Genomic DNA, 24,678 nt, shown 5'->3' on the forward strand with positions numbered 1-24,678 from the left:
AGGCTGGGAGAGAGAATCTTGGAGAGCAGCTGTAGAGCAACATTTAATTGAACTTTAATACAAAAGCTAGTAATTTAAATAAAGTACCACTGGGTTTGTAGGCTTGGAGGGCATTTCTTTCTTGTCCTTTCAGCTCCCAAAGGAAATGATCATACTCACAGGACCTCCACCCAAGTTCCCAATGCTATTTTCCAACAGCATACAGGGCACGACAGCCAACCTACTAGAACACTGATTGCATTGCACTGATTAATGCATCACAAAATGTTCTACATGCTCTACCATTGTTATTGCCTCCCCCCTTTTTTTAAAGCCTGCCTTGGCTTTGGCATCTGCTTTACTATTGCATTTAAGCCCAAAAGAGTAACAGGTGATTGAGATGGCTGACAGTGCCAGAATGAAGTTTTGCCATGGGCAAGACACAGAGTCAGGGTCTAGCTGCCCTGTGCAGAAAGCTGAACTGTTAATAGGGCAGAGGAACTACTATTGCCCAAGGCTTCGCTCATCTTTTGATAAGAGGGATCCCCTATTTGCTGCAAATGCTACAAGTAGTACCCAAACCACCATGACTCATTTTAGGGCTGAAGAGAACGAATCGAAACTTGAAGCGTTGATCAGAAGTTCTCATTTGCATACACGGATGCCGAAAGCTCCTGCCCCCTCACCCTTCCAGCAGACCAAGACCACTGCACTTTCACAGTACAGCCACACAGGCAGCACGGACTAACCCCTCCTGCACCCTCTTCCATAGACGTATCTGGATGAGACAAGGATTATATTGGAATAGTGACAAGCTGGAGGTGAATGGTGTGTGTGGTGCAGCGGATGCAGAAGAAGCTGACAGCACTGAATTTCTCACCTTTCTACACCCTCTGAAGACAAACCATTCCCCAGCAAAATAACAGAAGTTGCTGCAAACCCGAGAGGTATTTTTCTGCCCTCAATAACTTTCCACTTTGTTACAGTGTAGGAGGAAAGTGCCCATACATGCTGTATTTGAAGTATGGACAGACACATGAGGCCATTAGACACACCAGTACTGTATTGGTTCAACAGCAGCCTATACACGAAAAGGCTCCTTCTCCTCACTTGTCCTCTGAAGGAGTTAATCTGTTCCTGCAGTAGCAACAGAGTAAGTATTAATGAATGAAAACAGTTTCACAAAGTAACGCTATGCCAGGGTGCTGCAGGCCCCTTCGCTCCCGCAGCAAACCCCAGCCCACAGGGCCGGGAACCACGTCGCTTCGCCTGCTGCGGTGACAGCTTGTAAAACGGAGGTGCTCGCATTTATCTGGTTCACTAGAAGTGTCGTGAGGTTTGATTAAGTGATGCCAGAAAACACTGAGGGCACTGGGGGGTTGTGCACAGGGAGTGAAGCCTGGACAGCCTATACTTACTCACTTCAGAGACACGGTCTAAATGGGGAGATGGATTTAATCAGGGGATTCTGATTCTGCTCTTCACGTCATTTCTTCCTCACTTTTTTTTTTTTTTTTTTTTTTTTTAAAGTGCTACATTGGGCAAACAGAGAAATCTTTTCCTAGCAATATTTTATTACAATCACATCATATTGAATTTTAGCTCCTTAAAAACTATTTTCTGCAAGCCTTCTCTCTGAAAAAGCGCTGCAGAATTTCTTACAGAAAATGGATGCCACAGTCCTCTATGGGATGTGAGCATCCAGTAGCATCCAGATTTCTTCTATTGTTAATTAGTGAACTAATTAACTAGATCTCTAGCCCACTTAAAACATTATAACAGTATAAATTTGTCATTACTGTGTCAACACAGAATCCCATTAACAAACACAATCAGAGTTCTTATGTAAGAAGTGGCGAACAAAGAAAATCAATACAGTTTACCCTACTTTTACATTAAAAAAAGTGGTGAAGTTTTTTTACTTTATGTTTTATATATTTTCTTTCTGCTGCCTAAAAATGAAAACAGGAGAAATACTATTAATACCATTTTAAAGTAGAGTTTAAATAAAGTTATCTATAATTGGATAAAGAAATTTGGCTTTTTAAAGTGCATGCCTTGAAAATGGGCCAGAAAGTCATCTGTGCATTTTACTTCTTGACAGTAATCACTTTCAATATTCCGTAAAGGTACCCAGGAGACAAGTAGAGATGTTTGGTAGTGAACAGTAAAACATAATCAGTCTTCAGGAAGAGAGTTAAAATTACTGATCTGTGACATCTCACATGTTCGAGTCAATTAAATATGATTAACGACTACCTGGACTGATGTGCATGTTGCTCTTTTGGTATATAACATAGGGAAAAAGGACTACGGGTATTTACTCACCCTCTTCTTTCATATTCATGTGCAGATGTGTCCTGGAGTACGAACATATGTTCAGAAAATGGTTTGAGGATAGAGAAGGAATTGCTGAAACCCCAGAAACGACAGAGTCTTTGCAAGTTTCCTGCTGCCTAAAAATCTGCTAAGCTTTTATCGGGGAGGGGAAAAAAAATAAAAATTTAAAATCTAGATTTATGTTTTAATATTTTCTTTCTGATGTCATCACAGGCACCCTGCCAAACTGGCAGCCAAGGTTTTGCCTACCTGAGCAGGTGGTGGTGGCTGTTGCACAAAGCCCTGGGGCGGTGGTGGAGGCTGCAGCACTTGTTGGGATACTGGTGGACCTGAACCCGTAAAGCCTCCTGGGGGAAGCTGCTGGCTTGGGGAAGCCATAATATAACCCGGCTGCTGGGCAGGCTGCTGCAGGAGAGGCGATGGGTAGACAGGACCAGAAGGCGATTCGGAGTTGTCTCCTGATGACTGACGACTTAAGCTCATCTGGTTAAACTGTGTTGTCATGTCATCTCGCTGCGGGATAAAAGGCAGTAGGAAATTATGCAGACACGATGTTTGCAGTAGACATGCAAAATAGCAAAACAAAACAGGTTCAAACAGAGCACGTGGGGGGGGAAGGAATCGCTCAGCTCAAGTATGTTCCAAACTTTGCATGGATATCTACAAAAATGGAGGCGACTAAAATGAAAATCACTATAAATGCCAAATGACAAAGACTTCCAGATTGAAGGGTGAATGGCATTGCTCAGCACAGAAGCCCATTATTTTGGCTTTTACTCTGCCCCCACTTTTATTCTAAAATGACAAGTGAACTTTTACAGTGTTCAAAAGAAGACATTTTAAACACAAAGGGCATGAAAATAGTATTATGAATACCTCTTCCCACAAACACAGAATTCCTCAGCCAAACACATGCTGCTAATTTCACCTGTGTTTCACAAGGATCCCAAGAGGAATTCAGTAGGATTCAGGTGGAGACCTTTTCCTTTTGGGACTGTTTTGAAAATCCAAGGTTGTAAACATAGAGAAAGTAAAAAAAGCTAAGCCTTCAGTTGCTATTTCAAGGATTTTTATTCAGAGTTTGAAAGAAAAAAATACTTTATTTGACTGGAAGGGAAAAAAAAAATCTATGGTAGGATGAACGTACCAAATAAAGTCAATGGACCTAAGTCTCACTACATGCTGGTAATGATACAAGGATTCTAAACAGTATCTGTTCAGTCTCACAAAAAGAACCATTGCTAATCAATGCTCTCAAGTATATTCTGTGAAGGTCAAAGACTTACAAATGTGATTCTGTGCATTTTTGTGTCCACATTATGTGATTTTTAAATACTCACAATTAAAACATACACTATACAGCAATAAATCCAGCACAGAACTCCATCGTGTGATAATATGCAGATTACAGTGCCCTCCCGATACCCCCTCAAAGATAGGGAATAAGCACTATGAAAATGCTTTCCACTTAGAACATCCATGTAATTTTTTTAAAAAGAGCCTCTTCGATTTTGTTCACATCCCTGTGGTGTTCATGCTCCCAAACCACCCTGCACAATGTATTTATTGGCAGGAAACTTCAAAATAGAGAAAAAAGTTCGTTTATGGGAAGCACTGCCAGAGACTGCACAGAGACTCACCCTACCACTCTGAAAACAGATACCATGGGCCAAAATTTTAAACACTCCTGGCACACCTTCAGATGGTATAAGAAATAATGCTATTAAATTTATCATCATCATACATCAGGCACATCAGTTGTTTATTTAAAAAAGCTAGGATACTCATTACCTGGATAGCAAATAACTGCAAAGAGATTCTACAAGAAACTTCACTGAGCCTGGAATGTCTCTGGATTTGCACAACAGAGACCAAGAGCTTTAAAACCTTGTAATCTTGACATTGTGTATATAATGTAATGTACATTGAAGACATTAATTCAGGTGAAGTTCCATTATTAAAGCAGCCACTAAAAATACCAGCTTTCTTACGACTATCACTTAGAACAACCTGAGATGCCTACAAGACACTTTTGAAGATAATTAGCCCTGAGATACACAATTTCTGTTCAGCAAGGAACATTTTTTTATTGTCCTTTAAATGGTACCGCTCATCTACCAGGCATTAAGAACATTATTTTAGCTGCAAGGATCCGTTCAGCTCTGTTTCCATTTCTTACTACAACTACACGACATCTCTACCTTGGGAAAAACAAACAAACAAACAAAAAATAAATCAGTAATAAACAAGACCACCAACAAGAGCAAGAGAAAAAAATAACAGAAAAAACAACTTGTAGTGCCTCTTAAAATGTCAGCTTAATTTTACAACAGTATAATCCTAGCTCTGTAAGCACCAACCCAGATTCAGACTCCCAAAGAGTACTCTATTTATTTTTATTATACATGTCCATCGGTGCTTTGTCATGATGAATAGCGTACCACACCTTCTGCAGCTGGTTCACCACTACTCTGTTTTCCAAGTGCGCTGGTATCATGAAGGAATAAATCCAGGCAGTGGATTTAGTATACTAATAAAACAATGTAAAATAAAAAAATAATGATTTCTAGAGGTCTCTTCTCTGGTCCTTGAGGATATAAAAGGAGATAACCCAAATCTCAAATGCTCAAGCTAGCAATTTAAGCTCCCTCGACATAAAGTGGGGAGACACAAGCTCCTATCGCAGGCACAACAAAACATTTTTCTGGAGGCTCTGCTAACCAGGTAAAGTGCCTTGCTCCTAACATTATCCTCCAGATTATTTAGTTAACCAGAGTCAATAGGGACGCTCTTACAAAATGCTTGTTAGTACCAAAAGTGTTAAGACAAAGAAGGATATAGATGAGGGTCTCATATGGGACACCACTCACAGTGCTCCCCAGGGCTTCCCCTTGGGCAATCTCATGCTCACACACACAACCTCAAGAAAACAAACAAACAAACAAACAAAAATTTGTACCACAGAAAACTGCTGCGTTGGAGAGACTGGCAGGAGATGCTGGGGAGGATAAGAAACTGCTGGATACTGGACTGACTGAGAAGATGGCTGCATTGCCTGAACAGGCTGCAAAATAAACACAGGGAAAGACGATAAATACAACCTACTTAGAGATAGATAACAACAACAACCACCACCTCCATTACTGAGAACAAAGATCACAAACAGCTCTGAAAACACAGGTGAGTCATTGCCAGCCCAAATACAAGAGGTCAAGTACTGTGATTTTAGTCTTCATTTTAGTCTTATACTAAACAATTCCTTATTACAGATTTTTTCTGCCTATTTTCATATATTTGACGGCTGTTTGATTAAATAAAACCACAACTACACCTTCTTTTTACAGATGTGAGGCAAAGCCAAATTATGATTCTACATTTAATTTACCGAGATAAAATGGAAGAACAGCACAGCGTAAGTGTGTATTTGAATTTTGCTGATAATGATTGATTTAACTCCGAGTGTGTCATAGGCAAAGGAATAATGATTTTAAAGCTGCTTTGGCAGAACACAATAGCTAAAAAAAATGACACAGAACAGGTTGTGAATAACCAACAGAGACAGGCCTGTCATCTTGAAACAGATGTTTATTTAAGTGAAAGAATAATTTTTCCACTGTGCTATTACCTTGGATTAGCTAGTTTCACTACTCCTTTCATTTTAAACTCTCATTTAACTTGAGTCTTACACAGGTTTGGTACTACCTCTATCTTCTAAAACTGCTAAGACCAAATCAAGAAGTAAGAAGCACACTTGAGTCCCAGAAAAATCAAAGCAACTTCACTGAATTTAAACATTTTATTTCTGGGTAGCCTGGGATGAAACCGTGCCAAATTATAAAGCCACACAAGAGCCATAGCACGTCTTGGCTGCTCTGTGACTAAGCAGCATGTACAATCCTTGCTTGAGTAGTTTCCTCCACCTGCTCTGCTCTTGAGAGCAAGCTCACAATCCACAAAAGTTTGAACCAGACCCAAACCCTGCTGCCCATGTTCAGCCGCATCTGGCCACAAGCCACGGCCAGGCCAGGGGCCAAAGAGCCGACGTACAGTGGCACCGTGCCCAAGCTACGCTGCTCTGCCCTTCCCTCTCCTGCTGCAGCTCCAGAGCTTCTCACTCAGAGCAGGGTCACAGCCAGAACATGGGGCACAGGCAGAAGACCCACGGTCTGGGGCAGGGGTGCTTGGAAAGCAGGCTACCCACAGCTGAGGCTTGATATAACCAGACACAGAAGAGTTCGTAGAGCCCTGCATTGTACTTGATTCTTTCATTTAACCCCACTGCTATCTAAAGGGACAAGAAAAGGTCCTCAGCTATTTGGACAGAGAATTACAGACTGCAATACTTTGAGCATGACTGCTTCAGCTTTCACTTATGGGTGATTTTTGCAAAATAAATTTATGTAGACATACAGCAACTCATTTAACAGTCCTTCTCAAAATTCCTGAAAAAGGAATCTTCCTTCCCCATCTGTGTCATTCACGTTGAAAATACAGTTCATGGGCCTCGCTTGTTTCAAAAGAAAAGAACATCTTGATATTTTGCCTAGCTGCGTCCTTCCCTCCCACCCTTTAGGTCAACCTTTGTACCCTCTGAGAGCTTCTTCTCTTTTTCCAATGGCCACCACACCTACCTGTGTGACAAGGTGACCTGCCATTTGCTGCTGTGCCTGTTGAACCTGCTGAGGCTGCTGGGATGAAGGCTGCTGCTGAGACTGTCCCACCATCTGGCTCCTCATCGTCTGCTGGCCACTGGGAGGATTGTATATTGCCGGAGTCCCATCAGGATTTACAAACGGTTGACCTGAAACAAAACACTCTGCCTTTGCTGAACACTTTTAAGAACACACTGTTTTCTGTATGAAATCATACAGCCTTGCTTTAAATGACTGCTCTTTAGCTGACCTGCTACAATAGTCAAATGCTTGTCACTCTCAATGCCTCATTACAGTCTCCACCATCTATACATATATATATATATATATATATATATATATTTTTTTTTTTCTTTTTTTGCAGGCAAGGCAGACAGTAGATATTTGGTTTGGCACTATGGCCTTCCAAGGAATGCGTGGAAGGTTACCATGGTTATAAGATTATTCAAGTGTTATGGTTACATTTAAGTCATTCCATGATGAATCAATTAATATTAAAATTGAACTCTGGAGCAAACACCGGAGGTAGAGAACATTCATGTATATTTTACTGCTACACAACAGCAGTCAAATGTACACAACTACTCCTGACACACTGTGGTTTGCATGGAAGGGAAAAAAAAACAAACTCACTCACCTTGTTACTAATTTATTTACACATTCTAATAACATAGTGCTGTCCTTTTGAGACCTGGAGCCTAGGTAATTAGAGGAGGCAGTACTGAAAGTTATCAAGGAAGAAACAAGATGTCTTTGAAAATCTCTTATATATGGGACAAATTCTGTCCAATGTTCTACTAAGTTGCTGAATTCTTTTTGCTTCAGATATTTTAACGGGGGGAAGCAACCTTGCAAAAGTAATGTTTGGCTTTTGTTTTTTTTTTTTTTTTAAAAGCTTACCCAACTCATTGTCTTACAATTAAAAAAGAAATGGTATTTCCCTTTAGGGAAAATGTTTTCCATGACCTCGGTTTTCTTTTCACTTCCATCATAAATTCACAAATCAAAAGAATTACAGATGTTTCCACGAGGAAAAAAAACAAAAGTAACTTTAGCGATGAAGTGATAACATTTAAAGTAGGTAACTGAAGTCTGAATATCTGAGATAGGAGATCTGGAGGAATTTAGTGACTGAGAGCAACAGTGAAACAATTAACTTCTAATTTGTATACCATGAGCTTCTCTGCCTGTTCTATCTACTCAGCCTTTCAGTTCCTTCCTCTTAATTATCATGGTCAGAAATGTATGAGAAACACCATATAAACAAACCTCACCTTCTCTCTCTAAAACATGAAGGCTTTCTGGATGAGGTTGCTATATTATACTGGACTCGTCTCACACTCCCAGTGAGAAAGGTCATGATTAGAATGGGTGGAAGAGAAGCATGGGGCAGTTCTGTCCACTGCCCAATTTCCTGCTTCTTGCTATGAACGCACCAGGTGACAACGTTATAGACTCCCAAAATTTGGGGGTCTCAGGCTCTAGAAGTCTTTTAGGAGACTGGAGAAATCAGACTGAGTGAGTGGGATAACAGGGTCCCAAAGCCCACGCCAGACACTCAAGGGAAGCTGTAAAGAGCAAGTCCTGTGGCTCAGCGGGTGACAGAACTGAAAGAGAAAAGGTCCAGCAATGCTGGAAAAGAAAGACCTTTCATAAAGAAACCTTGAAATAAGAAATGAAAACGAGAGATCAGATGGTAACAGGGAAGACACTTGTAAATTGTGAACTGTGGCCTTGATAGAAGGGCAAAAATTGCAATGTCATTTAAAGGAGTAAGAATGAAACATAAATGCTCTTACACTGTCAAAGAGGTTAAGTCAGAGAACTTGTCAAGAGGAATCTTTTAAAGGGTAAAACAGACTGGTAAAGTAGGTGAAATTGAGAGTAAAACAGCACAGCCACATAAACGGTGCTTTCCCAAAGCAAGCAAGAAGATTCTCTATCTGGTGAAGGAGAAGAAACAAAGGAAACTGTGGATATGGGAAAGAAAGTGTGGATTGCCAACACCTGAGAAGGAGTTGAGAGGTATAATCAGAGCAGGGAGATACTGACAGCATCTCTGGATGTCATTAGAGGCTTGCACAGTCAGTGACTATGTCACGTGAAAGGAAGCAAAGGTCTTTAAAGCACACGGTGTTATGATCAAAAGAGAAAAAAATGATTGGAAGTAGTCTCTCTGCAAGAGTAAAAGAAAGAGCTAAAGAATGGTGTTACATAGGGAAAGAGAATCTATTCATTAGAGGAAACAAAGCTCCTTTTTCCTTTTCTTTAAACTGTCTTCTCTTCATCTATATTTCTGACAGCATCCATCACTTTGATAGCTGATGACAGCATCCAGCAATCTCAGTCTCCTCCCTATGGAGCTTCTTTTGTAACATTACTCTAATAAAATGCAAAGATTCTGAGCCCAAAGAGTGACAAATTTGCAGCATGTATTTTGCTACATGTTAAAAATGCAGTAGATGCTACAGTATAGCCCGACTTCCAGCACAGGTAGCAGTGTGAAGCTGTACGTCTGAGACAAGAATTTCTGTCTTTAGAAGAGTCTGCTCCCTCCATTTTCTTTATTATGTGCGTATTTACAAGGGAGCTACAGAAACAAAACATGTGGTTTTAAAGAAACACAAAATTTTATGTACACAAAAGCACTTACTTCCTGAATGCTAAACATACTGACATACATGGAGCTTTTGATTATGCCTCTGCACACAATGAGGCACACCAGGAGGGAAGACCAGGTGCTCTGGTCTAGTGACAGTACTGAAAGGCATCATACCTGTGGCAGACAGACTCCTGGGGAAAAATATGAGCTAACTGCTGCAAATTGCTAAATAGACAAAACAGTTGTAGGAGATGTTCCTCCTAAACAGTTCTTCTGGTTTATAAGTATGGCGAGCTGTAGCCTGTGCCCTTGCCATGGTCGGGAACAAGCACAACCTCTCAGCTGTTTGTGGGCCTGAAGCAGCAGCAGTTCCTTTCAGCTGTTGTTCTCAGTCCTATCACCTGAATTATAGATGGACTTCTCCCTAGGCCTGCTGACTTCTGTATGGGAATGGACCACATAGCACACAAAATGTGGCCTTCTGTATTGAACAAGAAATACCAGTGTTACAGACAGAACTGTTAACTACCAGAACAAAATAAATTAGTAAATTAATAATTATGGGCTTTGTCTTATGCCCACCTCCCATTTTATCCTCTCCTCTGAGTAATTTTAAGAAATTACTAAAATCTCCATTTACGCTGACAGTGTTAGGTACTGGTGTCCATAACGTAATAGCTTGAAAAAAAAAGTACACATAAATAGTAAAGGCTTTAGTAACTTGCACAAACATGTGCTTTTTTATGTAATCTCTCTGGGAAGAACTTATCACATCTGAGTCTAATCAAACAAGAACCCTCCCTGATGTTATATATGCTGATACATAGTGATCAGCCCAAGATACTACTATCTCTAAATGTCTGTGGAAAACTAGTTTTAATAGTTTGTCAAGGTCATGTTTTTCTTAGACACTTCAACTTCCATTTTTTCTTGACCGCATTCTGACTAAAAAGTATTTTTAGTAGCGGACTCACAAATAAGTTTTAAGCATTTGCATCAAATTATTGGAACACAGGGGTATAATATAAGTAAAATGCTGGTTATAAATAAAAATACCCAAATAAAAAGCTCCTGAATGCTCTACTAAGGACTTTGAAAAAGAATTTTGGATTTCAACTCTCAGGTCCCAGTATAATGGAAAATACATCGCACTGTAGGCTTTGTTATTTTAAACCCAGCATAACTCAGCTAAGGTTGACAGCACAGCTAGTCATGGTCACTGAAATAGTCTAAATCACTGCAGCGGCATCACATTCTCAACCTCCCACAACCTTTTTAATGTTGTCAGTACAACACCATGGGGAGCAATAGTGTAACATTATCCAGACTTCATCTGGAGAAAGGAGGAAACAAATTGCCTTAAATTTTCAGCAAGCTCTCAAGGTCAAGCTGAGTGGCTTCTGAAGTGTCCACAGTCCTTGGGTGACTGTGAATGCCTTGTTCAAGTGCAGCAGTGCTGATAACTACCAGGGTCACACTGCAGAGTTGAAGAGATTATGACTTTCTCTTATCAGAAAAATTTTAAATATTGTATTTAAATACAACTGCTAATCACATAAGGAAATTAACTCTGAAGTGCTAACTCATATGCAGCCTCTGAGCCTTTTGAAGTTCTTCTGCTGTTAAGCACAATCTCTAAAACTTTGAGCATTGTCTTTCAGTTGCACCATATCTCAGCATGCCTGATATGGAAGAGAGTCTGTCCTTACTGAAGCTAATGCGATCTCAGAGGATTCACAGCCAGAGAGTGCCAGGACAGATGAATATCCTGCCTGGGACCACACCAGCGTGCTTTGCATCACTTTGCACTGGCTGTGCCACAACAGCCTCAGAAAACCAATCCAGCTTTGCCTACAGATTTGAAGAAAACAGCCTGCCAAATATCATTTCTATGTATGTTTGCTGCTTGCTTCCTCATAAAGTGCCTCCAGGAAAATACCTCTAGAAACATGAAATTTGCCAGTTCCCCAGATGACACCAGAAACACTGAAGGGCAGGACCAAGCAGGAGAGCATCGTACTGACCTGTGTGTGGGTTGAGCAGGATACTGCCAGGCGGTATGCCTGCAGCTTCAAGTGGAAGAATGATATAGCTGGTGTTGCTGGGGGCCACCTGGCCACTCATCCCATTCTCAGGGTAGGACACGTTGCCTGAAGAGCTGGCCGTCACCCCAGGGACAAGAGATGCACTTTGGAGAGGCTGATGTATTCGTGACAGGGATCCTGAGGAGCCAGCGCTGCTGGAAGACTCTGAGCCTGACGGGGAGACACAACCACAGCAGGGGGGTTACAAGGGAGCCCAGTCCCCTTCAGACACGGCACATTTGTGAGGACAGACTTCACAAACTGCAAAGGCAACCACTACTAGGCTGGTAGGAGTGGGGTTTTCACTCCCTACTGAGCTCAGTATCCAGTGGTATTTCTACAATTCAAAAGACCACTTTCCTCCCACAACATCTGCTTCCCACTATCCAGTAAACAGTTTTATCAAACAGAGCACAAAATACTCATCATGTATTAACAATGCCAAATTATCAGTTCATAAGGTATAAAAATGAAACATGGGGTGTGTAAATGAAAAAAATTTTAAAAACCCAAAACTGCACACACACAATACACCAAACATTTTCTGCAAGAAAAAAAACCCCAACACAACAGCAACTGAGTTGCTGGTCAAGTAACAAGGTAGTTGTGTCATATGCCATGTCCCCAAGCCTGACAGTGTTCAAGAAGAGACTGGACAACGCCCTCAGACACATGGTGTGAACTGTGGGGTTGTCCTGTACAGGGACAGGAGTTGGACTCGATGATCCTTATGGGACTCAATGATCCCTTACAAATCAGGACATTCTATGATTCTATGTGTATTAACTTAAAGCTACCCAAGATACTGAATAAGACTTTTGCCACTTTGATTTTTCAGCACCTAGCTTATTAAAATTGATCAATCAAGATAAATCAAATGTGTTAAAACACAACGGGCCTGGAGGGATGGGGAGACACATTATTTAAAAAAAAAAGCAAACACAAAAGAAATATAATTTCCAAACTACTTGATTAGATTTCAATTTGCTTCATGTAAAAATGACAAGAAACTCTTGAGAGTGTAAGGCTCAGATCAATGGCTTCCTTAAAGCAGGATGTTAAGGCAAATACAAGGGAAGTATGCAAGACAATGTCCGTACGGATGCTTCCTTCCAAAAGTAAAGGATAGTTTAAATGCAACTTATTTTCTTTCATTTCTCTGCAGTAACTATGCATCTTACACTAATTACTAACCTCCTTAGTGAACTCTTGCAGATGTAGACTAAAAGAAAAGACAGAACTCAGACTTAGGTTTAAGCAAACATTTTTCTTCTAGGGCAAATTACATCCCTTTGTATTTGGGATATTACAAGAGGACCCCGCACTAGACTGCATAGAGCCTCAGATTCATTTTCAGTCAAATCCATATTGGAATTCATTTATTTCCCCATAATTAGAGCAAAATAAGTTTCTCTTGAAGAAATCACAGCATTCTGTTACTCAACAAACAGAGAGTCTTTCCACAGATTACTGCATATTGCTATGCAAAGCACGTTTTTATCCATCTTCTTCAGACTTCATATCCATACAGCAGCTACTACAGAGACAGTCCTCTTTATCAACCGTGCACCATTTGCCATCAGCATGACCCTAAATCTGCTTCTCCAGTATCTATTCAGGTGAGTAACAAAGATTTCAGAATAAAGTTTTAATTTCTATAAATACACTCTGAAATTGTATTATAATAGTTGCTGTATTTTTCCCCTCCTTGTAGACTAAGGTTGGAAATTTAGAAAGATTATTCCTGGAGGGATAGTTCTATTTGTTGGATCAATTCAGATTTCAGTGTTTCTACAAAGTGCAGAGATATTCTTGCAAATCATTCCCATCAAGCTGCAAGCAGCATTTTGCATCTTCCTCCCAAACGTAAACGCAACCACATAAGTCTAATTTCCTTTCTACAGCATTTACCAGGTCCTTTCCTGCATTTCTCTGGTCCTTCTACATGCACTTCATGTTGCTTCTTTTGAGTTTTTGCTTTACTTTCTCCTCTTTTCCATCACCTATTGAAGTCAAGGGTTTAAAAAGCTACCTGGAGACTCAGGAGCACAATGGTTAGATTTTATAAACCTCCCAGTATTATTTTGAAGCATGTATGTAGTACCAAGCCTGAGTTCAGACCTCTCTACCCCAAGTTGTGCTATTGTGAAGAAACACCGTTAGTGTAAAAGACGACTACTGGAGCTCTGACATTTAATTCTTTTTCTTATTTCCCCCTTTTCAGCTGTTTTTATGGCAGAAACATGGATTGATCTTTACCAGCTTCTGAATGTTAAAAAGCCAAAGGACTGCAATGAATTCAAATGTACTCATCAAATGGTAGGCAGAAACAGTGGAACAACCTCTGGAGTTATCACCGCATATTGGCCAAGATGATAACTTTGAAATGCTCTGTGCTCCCATGTAAGTAGATCAACTTGGCAATTTTGAAAAAACACAAATAAGACACAAAACCATTTCAGTAATTTTCTGAATATTAACAAAAAATTCCCAGAGATTACTACTTAACCAATTTTGCTACCATTTATCCTGTGTAAGATTGATCTATTTTAATTTTTTTCAACCACTACAACTTATTTCCTATCATTTTAAGTCTAGACATATTAAGCCAAGCAAATTCCAACACTAATGTTTGGAAATTAACACCAATTAATCTTGTCTTTGTAGCTCTGATTAGCTGTTTTCATGGTGTCTAAATCTGGAATACGAAATCACCACATAATGAATTCAGTACTGTAGCAAATGGAAAAAAAAACCAAACCTATCCAACTTCTTTCAGATTCACATTAAGAGACGTCTCGCTAAAGACTTCTGAATGGAACTATGACTAAATGAGATTTTTGCCTGCATTACACAATCCAGCATCTTTTTTTCACTATGTAATGATGGGTACTTCTTCTAGATTCTTCTGTAATTTTCTTGCTACTTCACAGTTGGTATAATAATAACCTTCATATTCTCATCACTTTCCATTAATATATTTTGAAAGTATTCTAAGAGCTGTAGCAGTTCAAAGAGTGCTAAAAGAAAAAGAGACAGAAAAATCACCACAATGTCTTAATAGCTTAGGGGGCTTGCAGAGGGAAAGCATGGAGGTCCCATTAATTTTCCAATATCTTGAACACTAGTGAATGATGCAAGACATCTTGCTCCATTTTATTTGGGTCAGCATTCAGTATCTGATGACTTTGAACACCTCTGTTCATCCCACCTTCTAAGTTGGAGGTAAATTTTTTCTTTCTTATCAACTGGACTCTCAAGATCTACTCACTACATGCTCCAGACAGTCAACTTTTTAGGAGCAGTACAGTGCTGACCACCTCTGGAAGTATTTTTGTCTGGGTTAAAGTTTCTTGACTTAGGAATATTTTTTTTTCTACTTTTGTAAGTCGCTTGCATTTCTGTATGTTACAATGTATTTAGTTTTTTTTTTTATAATAATGGTACATACTCATTTGAACACAATTATTCCTCTACAAGTTGCACGTCCCAAAATAAGATTAATAGTTCAGCACAGTTGGTTGGCAGGAAGACTATAACTGGAAGCAGTTGGCTCATGATTTATCACCCATACATCAACATTCCTGCAGTTTCTCTTGGACTCACCAGATCCATCAAACTAATGCTCGATTAAAGAAAATCATAAAGAAGCAGAAATCCAGTTCCAAAACTCCGAGGGAGAATTATAATTCACAGGATACTTTATGTTAAAAAAAATAAGTTAACATATTGAAATGACTGCAGTATACTTTTCACAACAGGGATAGCAATGAACACCTATAACAGGAGAGATTAGATTGTGGCTCTGATTACTTGGAGGCCTGCCAAAAAAGTTAACGATCCCTACAGATCTGTGTCAACACAGCTGATAACCCAAAGCAGCCAGCTTTTCATAAATGGGAGGGAAAGAAATACACTCTAGCAGCTGTGCATTGCAGTGAATGGAAAACCCATTAAGAGAAGCTAAAGATGCAGTAGTTACATCTTTTAAGTCTTCCAACAATTACTTTAATAGATATCCAGGTCCACAGAGGACAGTTCTTTGAAACATGTCTTGTCTTCCCTCCTAATGATGTCTCTTAAAACCGGTTGTAACATGTCAGTGAAAATAACATGGTAACTGATAACCTAGATTTTCTCTTCATGGGCGTATTAGAGACTGAACAGGTACATCTTTGATGCCTACAAGGACATCTATTTCACTTACCACTCTAACAAGCTAAGTCAATCCTGGAAAGACTACTATATTACTGGAAATAGAAACTAATCAAGGTTTTGGATGATGTCCCAGGTTATAGGAATGCAATCTGATTGCACTTTGTTCCATTATAAACTCCCTGCTCAATATTGAATTATAGCATAATACATTTCTATATATCTACCAAGCTTCAGAATAACAGAAAAAAACTTTATTTCCAATATACAGTCTGTGCTTTTTAGTGGAATGGGGCTATCTAAACAATCAACAGTAAGATAACCATGTAATGGGTTGCAAACAGCCCCTTTTGTGAAGTTTGCCAGAACGAAGTAACATAATTTCTTGGCTAAACTCTCATTCCTGTGCAGCTGAATGCAACTGAAGTCTAAGACTAATTGACACGATTGCATTCTACTGAGGGTACTGCACATACTATGATCTATCTTGGCCTAAGGGGAGTCTAACATCTTTCTGTGTTTCAGTTTCTGTTTGTCCACTATGTACCATTACTTACTGATTTATCACAAGTTAAGATTAGGAGCAGAACATTTGATTTTGGTGACAATACTAAAAATTATGCAGAAAGGCTACAGTGCTAATACTGCATCACTATTTATACTCTCAAATGCAACCATGAGCCACCAAGGAAAATTCTTGAAGTCTTAGTATTTCCATGCTCAAGAAATGTGTTTCACAATGCTTCTGGATGAATGTAATATATGTAATTTTCACATTTAAAATGGTCACAAGCATTTTCTGTCATTTAGCCAATGAAGAACACTTTGACCAACTGCTGACTTCAGACTGATTTCATATATACCATATGCAGGTCAAAAATGCTTTGAATCTATTAACGTGAACCATAACGTTCTTCAGAGAAGAGATTAGTACTTTGTGCAGGGGAGAAACAGGACAGAATTGGTGCCTACCAGGCTCTGACACTCTACCAGGGCACCAGACCTAATGTTTGTAGCTACACCTCTGCAATCCCATCTCAATCCCTGTTGTAAAGACAAAGGAAAAAAAAAAAAAAAAAAAACTTAAATAGAAACATGATTAAGCTTTACACATTTATTGAGCCATGGAACGCCCAGCTCTGCCTATGACTGGAGTACAGAATGATGAAGATCTAATGCAAAAACATGCAGAATGAAGCATTACTTGGTACCTAATGTACCTTAGAAAACACATGCAAATAGCATGTGGGGGCTCTGACAGCTGTATGAATGCACTCAGCATTTTTTGTTGAAGTGAGAACACTTCATCAAAGCATATTTTCCCATTATTTTTGAACAGCCATTCTTTTCTGCTTTAATGCCACTCAGTAATATTTCAGATCGAATGATAGAAATAACAATTCACATATTATTTCCTCTGACTTTCCTCAGACTGACTGACAGTTTGACTTTGTGTCCTGGCTTTGAAGGTGTAAGTCTGTTTTGACATCCAGTCTTGCTCTTTTTCCCCACCTCTTCCTTTTATTTTTAATGTTCACTCTTTTTGTGCCTCAACTAGCTTTCAAATTTAAACACTTCACTTAAAAAATGCAAAGCACTTACAATATGTAATTGCTCTGGAAAGAATATGGAATTTTAGTATCACTGATGTTTAAAAAAAGGAGCTTTCAATTTAAAGCAATTGTGAGTTTGGTGCATATAGAGTGTAGAGGCATTTACAACTATTGGCATGCTTCAGAGATCTCACTTTTAATATATATTTTTAAGTGCACCCTTTAATATGCTTGATTGTAAGAATAAAACAGCTACTTAAAGTATTACTCTTTTGCAATTTTAAGTCTCAATTCTCCAAACTAGATTTCTCTGATACTATTATAAATGTTCTGCACCTGTGCAATACAATGCTGGAGAGAAATACATTTACCCACACTCTACTGAAGGTGCTGATATTTAAAAAAATATAACAGGAATCTGTGCCACCTCCCTAGTTCATGCATATCAAATGGAATTCTAATGCAATGGAAGGATTCATGGGAGATAAAGAAATCTGGAGGTAAAACATGGACTACTGCATACTTCATGCCCCACTGTATAGCCTATTCAGCCTTTATACAAATAAAGAAAACTGGAGAGTGTATTTTCAAAACTACATGCACACAGTTTTTGCTATGCTGCATACGGTCATGCTCAGGAAGAAGCCAGAGGTAAGTACCTATACCGTACTAATTATCAAAGTCAAACTAATGTCTTAATTCCATATGACTTCATATACATAAGGACAGAGAAAAACTGAAGGGGAATCTTAACTTAGAAAAAGATCCTTATGGGTCCCTTCAAACTTGAAATATTCTATGGTTCTATGAAACTTACGATAATGAACCAAATATTTGTCTAGGGTCTCAAAAGAAACATAAAATAGAAGTATTAAGAAGAAAAGGCAGGATATTCCAAAAGCTCCCAGCAGCTTTATGACCAGCAGGGTCTAAAGGAGTGGCTTTCCCACCAGCTGTGTTCCTTTACAGCTGTGAAATATAACAAAATTTTAAACTACATTCAAGATCCAGATGTTCAGAATGTAGTTACGAAATCAAAGGTTTTCTTGATTTATTCTGAAAACTCCATTCCCCAGCATCCTGAATCACAGCAAAGGCTATTGTACAATTTTGGGAAAAGGAGTGAAATCTGACCAACCCAGGTTTGATAAACGGTGCTTAAATTAAGTACTGACTATAAAACACTCTCAGGCTGAAAGTGCACTAAGTGCTAAATATTGATTACCACTTTGTCCTGTACTATATTTATCAAATGAGCCAAAGTGATGGAATCATCTGATGGCCTCCTTATTTATTATGCACTTTTACACACAAATATAATAGAGTAGCGTAATGGCATCGCTTGAAATTACTTAGATTCAGACCCTGCAACTCATATGGTAATATACCCATGAAGTTAATGCAAACAGATACAGAATTCCCACCAGGTCCATAGTCTCCTTAAATGGTGTTTTTATTTAATAGGAACTGAAATAGAGAGACTGTGGGACCCCTGTGAATTCAGTGCTTTTGCCTGCTTCCACCAAAGCACACTGCCTCATCTGCCAGCAGCAAAGGAGAGGCTGTACTCCGAAATACAGATGGTCTGCATTTTAGCAACAACAGCAAAGTGTTCCAGGATTTCTCATGAGGTATTTGACATTTAATTCTTCATTATTCAAAAAGATTAAAATTAACAAAAAGCTAAAGTCTGCGGTTTATCTGAAAGGAGTGCCACTTTTTCTGGCCTCAACAAGTGAAAACAGTGTTTATACAGGACATGCACAAACTCTACTACAGGAAAAGCCTACCTCACCTATGACTTGCAAAGCTCAGACGCTGGGTTTTCTTCCTGATTCCTAAAAACTCAATACCAGGTACTCAGATGCTAGCATACATAGATGGACATACACATTTGCTATGCACAGGGAATACAACTGTTCATGTAATTCACCATATGGTCCAACCATGATGGTTGGGCTAGGTGATCTCTATCGGTCCCTTCCAACCCAAACCATTCTGAGATATATCATACTCAGAAGTACTGTGAACCCAATACAGTACTAGCTACCTGTTTTAGACAGTTTGCCGGTACTTCTGTTACTGGATGAGCTATCTCCTCTTGTCAGGACGGTTATCCCACCAAAACTGGCCGTCTTTGTTATGGCTGGCTTCAAATTTCGATTTGAGCTGTCCGAGTCTGTGCTGCTCCATGGTCTCTGGTGGTCTGCCCACTTCAATTCATTCTCCGTACTGCTCTGTCGACTGCCAGATGCCTTCCCCGTGCTGTCTCTGTTACCCCTACGGACATCAGGAAACAAAGATTTACACGCACACAAACAAAATCATGTCAGGGCAGAGTCTCTCTTTGGGCACTCTGCAGCAAGCAAGAAAAAGGAAATGCTCTGCATTTACAAAAAGCACGCCTGAAACAGGGTACTTGACTCCCATACTTACCTGCCTTCTGCAAGTAAACGCTGCTATGCCCTTTTACATGCACAGCACTTACTACTGCTTTCCATTCGCACATATCCTAAGAGCGCTTCATCGAACAGGGCTGACATAGCCACATCATACAGCACTGACATAGAATTTTTATTGCCTGTTGACTGGTCCCTTTCCTCAGTAAATACCGTGTCTTTTGTTGCTTTGCTGTCCATCATCTGTAATGCTTTTCCCACTAAAGTCACCTGCCCCCTACCTTTGTCTTCATATCCATCCTCCTTATTTATGTTGCACATTGTTCCCACTCATCATCTGCTCTGTAGAGTCATGTAAAGTCTTCCCCTAAACATGTGTCCTCCCCCAGACTGTCCAGTGCTAATGCTCTACTTAGAGACCTACCATTTGAGTGGTTTTTGGTTTTTTTCCTCTGCATACAGTAATTACAAAAAACTGTGGGATAGAGGCTGTTTGTCCTTTAACAGCTGCAGAGCATCCAGTGTACTGTAACAACACAGTAAAATGTAAGCAGAATTTGGAGGAGAATTTATGGTGAACTGCTTATAATGCGCTGCTAAAATGACAAAACCAGCATGCCTACCACAGCTTAGTGCACCATGACCACTATCCCAAGTGATGCTAAGAACACTGGCTTTTGGAAGCCTTTCAGAAGACATTTTCCAGTGCTCTGTCTTATTTGATAGTATAATACCTTGCAGGTTCAAAGCTCTTTGTACAAATCAAAAGATGGATCTGCATCTATGGTGTCGTTTTGGTGTTGGTTTTTTTGTGGGTGTTGGTTTAGTTTGTTTTTTTTGGTCCCCTTTCTCTTGTGAATGTGGCTCCTGCTTTTTATTTGGAGAAGCCGCCGAGGTGTGTCACTCAGGACGGGAAGGAGCATCGTGTCAAAGACAGGATCAGGCTGGTGTGTTTCTTGCCTGTGATCTGAGCCTCTCACAGATGTGACCAGCAGTATTAACCTGTTGACCTCTGCTAGACCCAGACAGTGGGAAAGCACGAAGAGAAACAGCACAGAAGAAATAACATAAAAAAAGGAAATAGGTTTTAAAAAATAAATCTTCCTTAAGATTTAATTGGAAAGAAAAAAAAAAAATATATTATTTACGGACTCTTTTGCATTCTTGTGCTTCAAAATTAAACAATTCTCTTATATTTATTATTCTAGTGGAAAAGAGGAGGAGAAACAGAATGCTTTTTTATCCCTGTTACCCATGGGTTTTGGTTTCACAAAATTCTTTTTTGTTCCCGAAACCCACAACGTATATTAATTATTGAGAGTGTCTGTGTGTAAGATGCCTCCTTACTCCTGCATACCCAATCCAAGACTCCCAGATCATCAAGGCTACTTCAAAGCATGGAGAAAAGTTTTTCTGCCTGCTGCCTGTGGCCATGGGACACAGCTCCAGAAGCTCCAGCACTGCTATTTATCTGGTACAGGCTTAGCATCTCCTCCGTGGTAGCTGTGCAGTCACGCAGTCAGCAACCGCATGTCAAATAATCCTGCATTCTTTTCTCCTCGTAATGAAAAATTATGTAATATAGATGATATAGGTTTGAAGTGACACAAACTATCACTGCTACTTATGCAAATCCCAATGCACAAAGACACCTAGGGATCACCCTACTTCTGCCTACCTAACCACATGTCTTACTGGATGAAGGACACGCTTCTGAAAGCATTCATCACTTCTGCCTATTCTGCTTAGACTCGTGGCAGCTGATTGACTTTAAAAACAGGTTGGCACACTCAAGCCTGGTTGATTTGAACTGAACCTGTGGGAGATCATGGTGTGGGAAGAGAGCTTTTCGTAAGCCTCTCAGAAGAACAGTCACCACCAGGCTGGGTCTTCCACTGATCCTGTGTGTCAACGAACAAAGATGTTCTCCATGAAAAAATATGGACTGACTCCTACTGATTCCCTGTGGCTTGGGATGTGATCTGGGATACAGAATACATCTGATTGTTTTCTGGGCAGAAGAAGTTGGAGTTTGGAAGAAAAAGTTCAAGAAACTTCAAAACATTGCTGCCTTAGATACGGAAATTTCAATGAGTTTCACCTCATCATACTTTTACTTCAGCTTTTAATGAACCAATGAAAGGAAAAAAGGTCAGTCTGGGCACTACTCTGGGAAATATGCCTGTCATATATACTAGAGTAAAATGAACTTCCACCAGTCACATTCACCCCCAAATTGCAGCAGTCCGAGCAGTATATAGTTCCTGAGCCAATTATCTATAAAACCAAAGGAAAGGGTCCCATTGTGACTTCTTCATTCAGAGAGCGTGGGATGAGCCAGGTAGGAATTCCGTTCTCCACGCTCCTTTCCAATCAGAAAAATGACATACCCACACCCACCAAGTTTTCCCTCAGCAAGGACACAGATAACATAATGAGTGAGTTACCGGGAAATGAATATTAAATAAAGTCATACAAACCTAAACAGTTGTCTTTTCTTATGGGTTTCATTGCATATACTACTGTCTTCCAACAGCCTACTGAAAAATGAAAAGAAAGATTATGGAAACAGACATAATAATTCAAATTTCTCTGATCTGTAAAGCTGTATTTGATTTTTAGTATCATGTTTCAACTTATGCTAGATTCATAGTTTTTTAAAAAATACGGTTAAAATTGCACCCTCCCCCCCTGCCCCTTCCATAACTGTGCACAGTCAACTGAACATAAGAAATGTCAGCCAGGGAAGCTGAAGGCAATTTAACATTTCTTGTTAACAAGCAAGGTAATTCTCAGAAACCAAGGAACCATACATCTACATCCAAAAGAAAATTCTTAAAAATATCACCCAATAAGAAAATAAAAAATGCAAGCCAGCAAAATACTGCATATATAATTTTAAGCACTTGCTAAGTCACTTGGAAATGTCTGCAGCTCAGAGAAATGCTTAGGTTCTCTGGTGAATAGAAAGGTAAGCACTTAAACACATACCTAACTTTCAATACGGCAAATCAACATGATTGCTCACGTCCACGGAGCTAAGTACAAGTTTAAGTGCTTCACGTGATCGAAAGCTGTAAGGCATGCAGCAAGAACAAGCCACGTTCTGAGGAAGGCAGCTGAAGTCTCCCTCCTGACAACAACAGTGCAGGCAGTAACAGAAGCCCAGTTTCCAACCTGCCCTTTTACTGGTCTCCACTTGGGTATGCATCCTCACACTGGGACAGCTGGTCAGCCAGCTCACAGGTTTCAGCAAAGCAAACCGTGTGCCAACACCAGAACTGGCCTCATTCTCCTGCATGCAGGTGTGGGATTGAAGGCATAAACCAGTGGAGGCCTGGCTGTGAAGTTCATGGTTTATCCCATAAAGGTCTCCTCAAGAAGCATAGTGTCTGAGCACTTTCCATACTGACTCGGGAATGTGAACAGATATGTCACATTTATTATCCCAGTCTCTCCAGAGACGAAAAGTAGGTTTATGAGAGCATCTGCTTTTTGCTCTTCAGGTTCCTCTGTTGTAATTTTGACTTATTTTCGTATCTTCATAGTCATGATACAGAAGCAGCAGCTGAGGAAATATCCTTGGCTCTCAGAATACAAGGTGGTTAGATGACAGTGGCCATTACCTCCTGAGAGCCTTCCGTCCTTGCACTTACAGGACTGTCCATCGGAAAAGCTGGTTTGTACCATTACTGGGGAGCCATTTTCTATGTGAACAGTCTTACCCATCAAAGCATCTCACAGATGTAAGGACGGACAGAGACAGAAATACTGTGAAAGATAACCTCCTGTCCTTCAAGGGGATGACAAACAGGTTTCAAATCTCCACAGGACAGACTTGGACTAGCACTTCTGAAACACTCACCAGTGAAATTCCCAGTGTTTTGTTTAAAATGCCTATCTGCCCTAAAGGCGCACAATTTCTAAGATTTTCATCACGGTTAAGCTAATTCACAGCTGCTATGGAGCTAGCACTTCATATTTTGCAGATCTTACACACGGTTTCTTCTTCCCTTTGTTTAAAGTGTATTCGTTGTAATAAAAAGAACATCCGTAAGAACTATCACGCATTAATGCAAAGCAACAGGTGGCTCAGATGTCACCATTTCATCACATTCACAATGCAGCAGCAAAGCAGGTTTGGTCTGGGGGACGTGCGAGGCTTCACAAGCAAGAAGTGAAGTCAGTGCTGCCGCTCAGCCCCACGGGAGAGCAGGTTAAACAACAGAAACACAAGCGTGGTGTTTCATAAATACCATCATCCAGACACTGCTAGAGTGCTTTTTAAAGATCAATACGTTAAATTCTAAAGGCACTCCAGAGACAGGTTTGTCATTTGAAATGAAACCTTCGGTGGGCTTCCCCTCCCTCCCACAATCTGCCTTTTAAACTGAAATGCAAAGTCTTGGGAAAGCAGCAGTAACACCGTTATCTGCTCGGAAACAATAGTGCAAGGCAGTCTCTTTTCATTCCTCTTAAAGCACAAAAGCACTGCAGATAATATCAATTACAAATTTGGTCAACAGTCTTCGCATTAGGATAAACAACTATAGAACTACAGATAGACAAAATAAGGGAAACAGCTAAGTTCAACACACACACAAAAAGCTATATTTTACCTGTTTTCCACAAAAAGGTTTTCCTGGGAGCAAACTGACTGAAAAATAAAAAAGGCATTGTATCAGACGTTCTAGATATGCTCTGCTGTTCCAATTCCTTCCTTGATTTTAGAATTACCTCCCCTGTTCAGGCTTAAGGGGATTTCAATTCATGCATCATTTGCATTTGCAGAAGACAAGAGGGGGAAAAAGGTCAAGAATAAGGTCAGGCCAGTAAAATGAATTCCATGCATTACAACACTTTGCCAACGAGGGGTCTCAGTTTGCAAACAAACTGAAACTTCTCAGTCCTGAG

General features: G+C 39.9%; 1 protein-coding gene across 48 annotated transcripts in view; it reads right to left on the reverse strand.

Moving 5' to 3' along the window:
* ARPP21 (cAMP regulated phosphoprotein 21) overlaps positions 1 to 24,678 on the reverse strand; it is a 200,448-nt gene that overhangs the window by 44,189 nt on the left and 131,581 nt on the right. For 32 of the 48 annotated variants that reach the window (XM_005500016.3, XM_065051898.1, XM_065051892.1 and 29 more), the window contains 7 exons: positions 24,384 to 24,421; positions 22,245 to 22,304; positions 19,413 to 19,645; positions 11,598 to 11,828; positions 6,951 to 7,120; positions 5,279 to 5,383; positions 2,569 to 2,832 (listed from right to left, as the gene is read on the reverse strand). In XM_005500016.3, the coding sequence (XP_005500073.2) occupies positions 2,569 to 2,832; positions 5,279 to 5,383; positions 6,951 to 7,120; positions 11,598 to 11,828; positions 19,413 to 19,645; positions 22,245 to 22,304; positions 24,384 to 24,421 (1,101 nt within the window). Of the gene's footprint in view, positions 1 to 2,333; positions 2,452 to 2,568; positions 2,833 to 5,278; positions 5,384 to 6,950; positions 7,121 to 11,597; positions 11,829 to 19,412; positions 19,646 to 22,244; positions 22,305 to 24,383; positions 24,422 to 24,678 lie in introns of those variants that run through there. The other 16 variants (XM_065051908.1, XM_065051906.1, XM_065051895.1 and 13 more) reach the window with 4 other exon arrangements.

The sequence above is a fragment of the Columba livia genome, chromosome 2, assembly GCF_036013475.1.
Source record: "Columba livia isolate bColLiv1 breed racing homer chromosome 2, bColLiv1.pat.W.v2, whole genome shotgun sequence".
NCBI lineage: Eukaryota > Metazoa > Chordata > Aves > Columbiformes > Columbidae > Columba > Columba livia.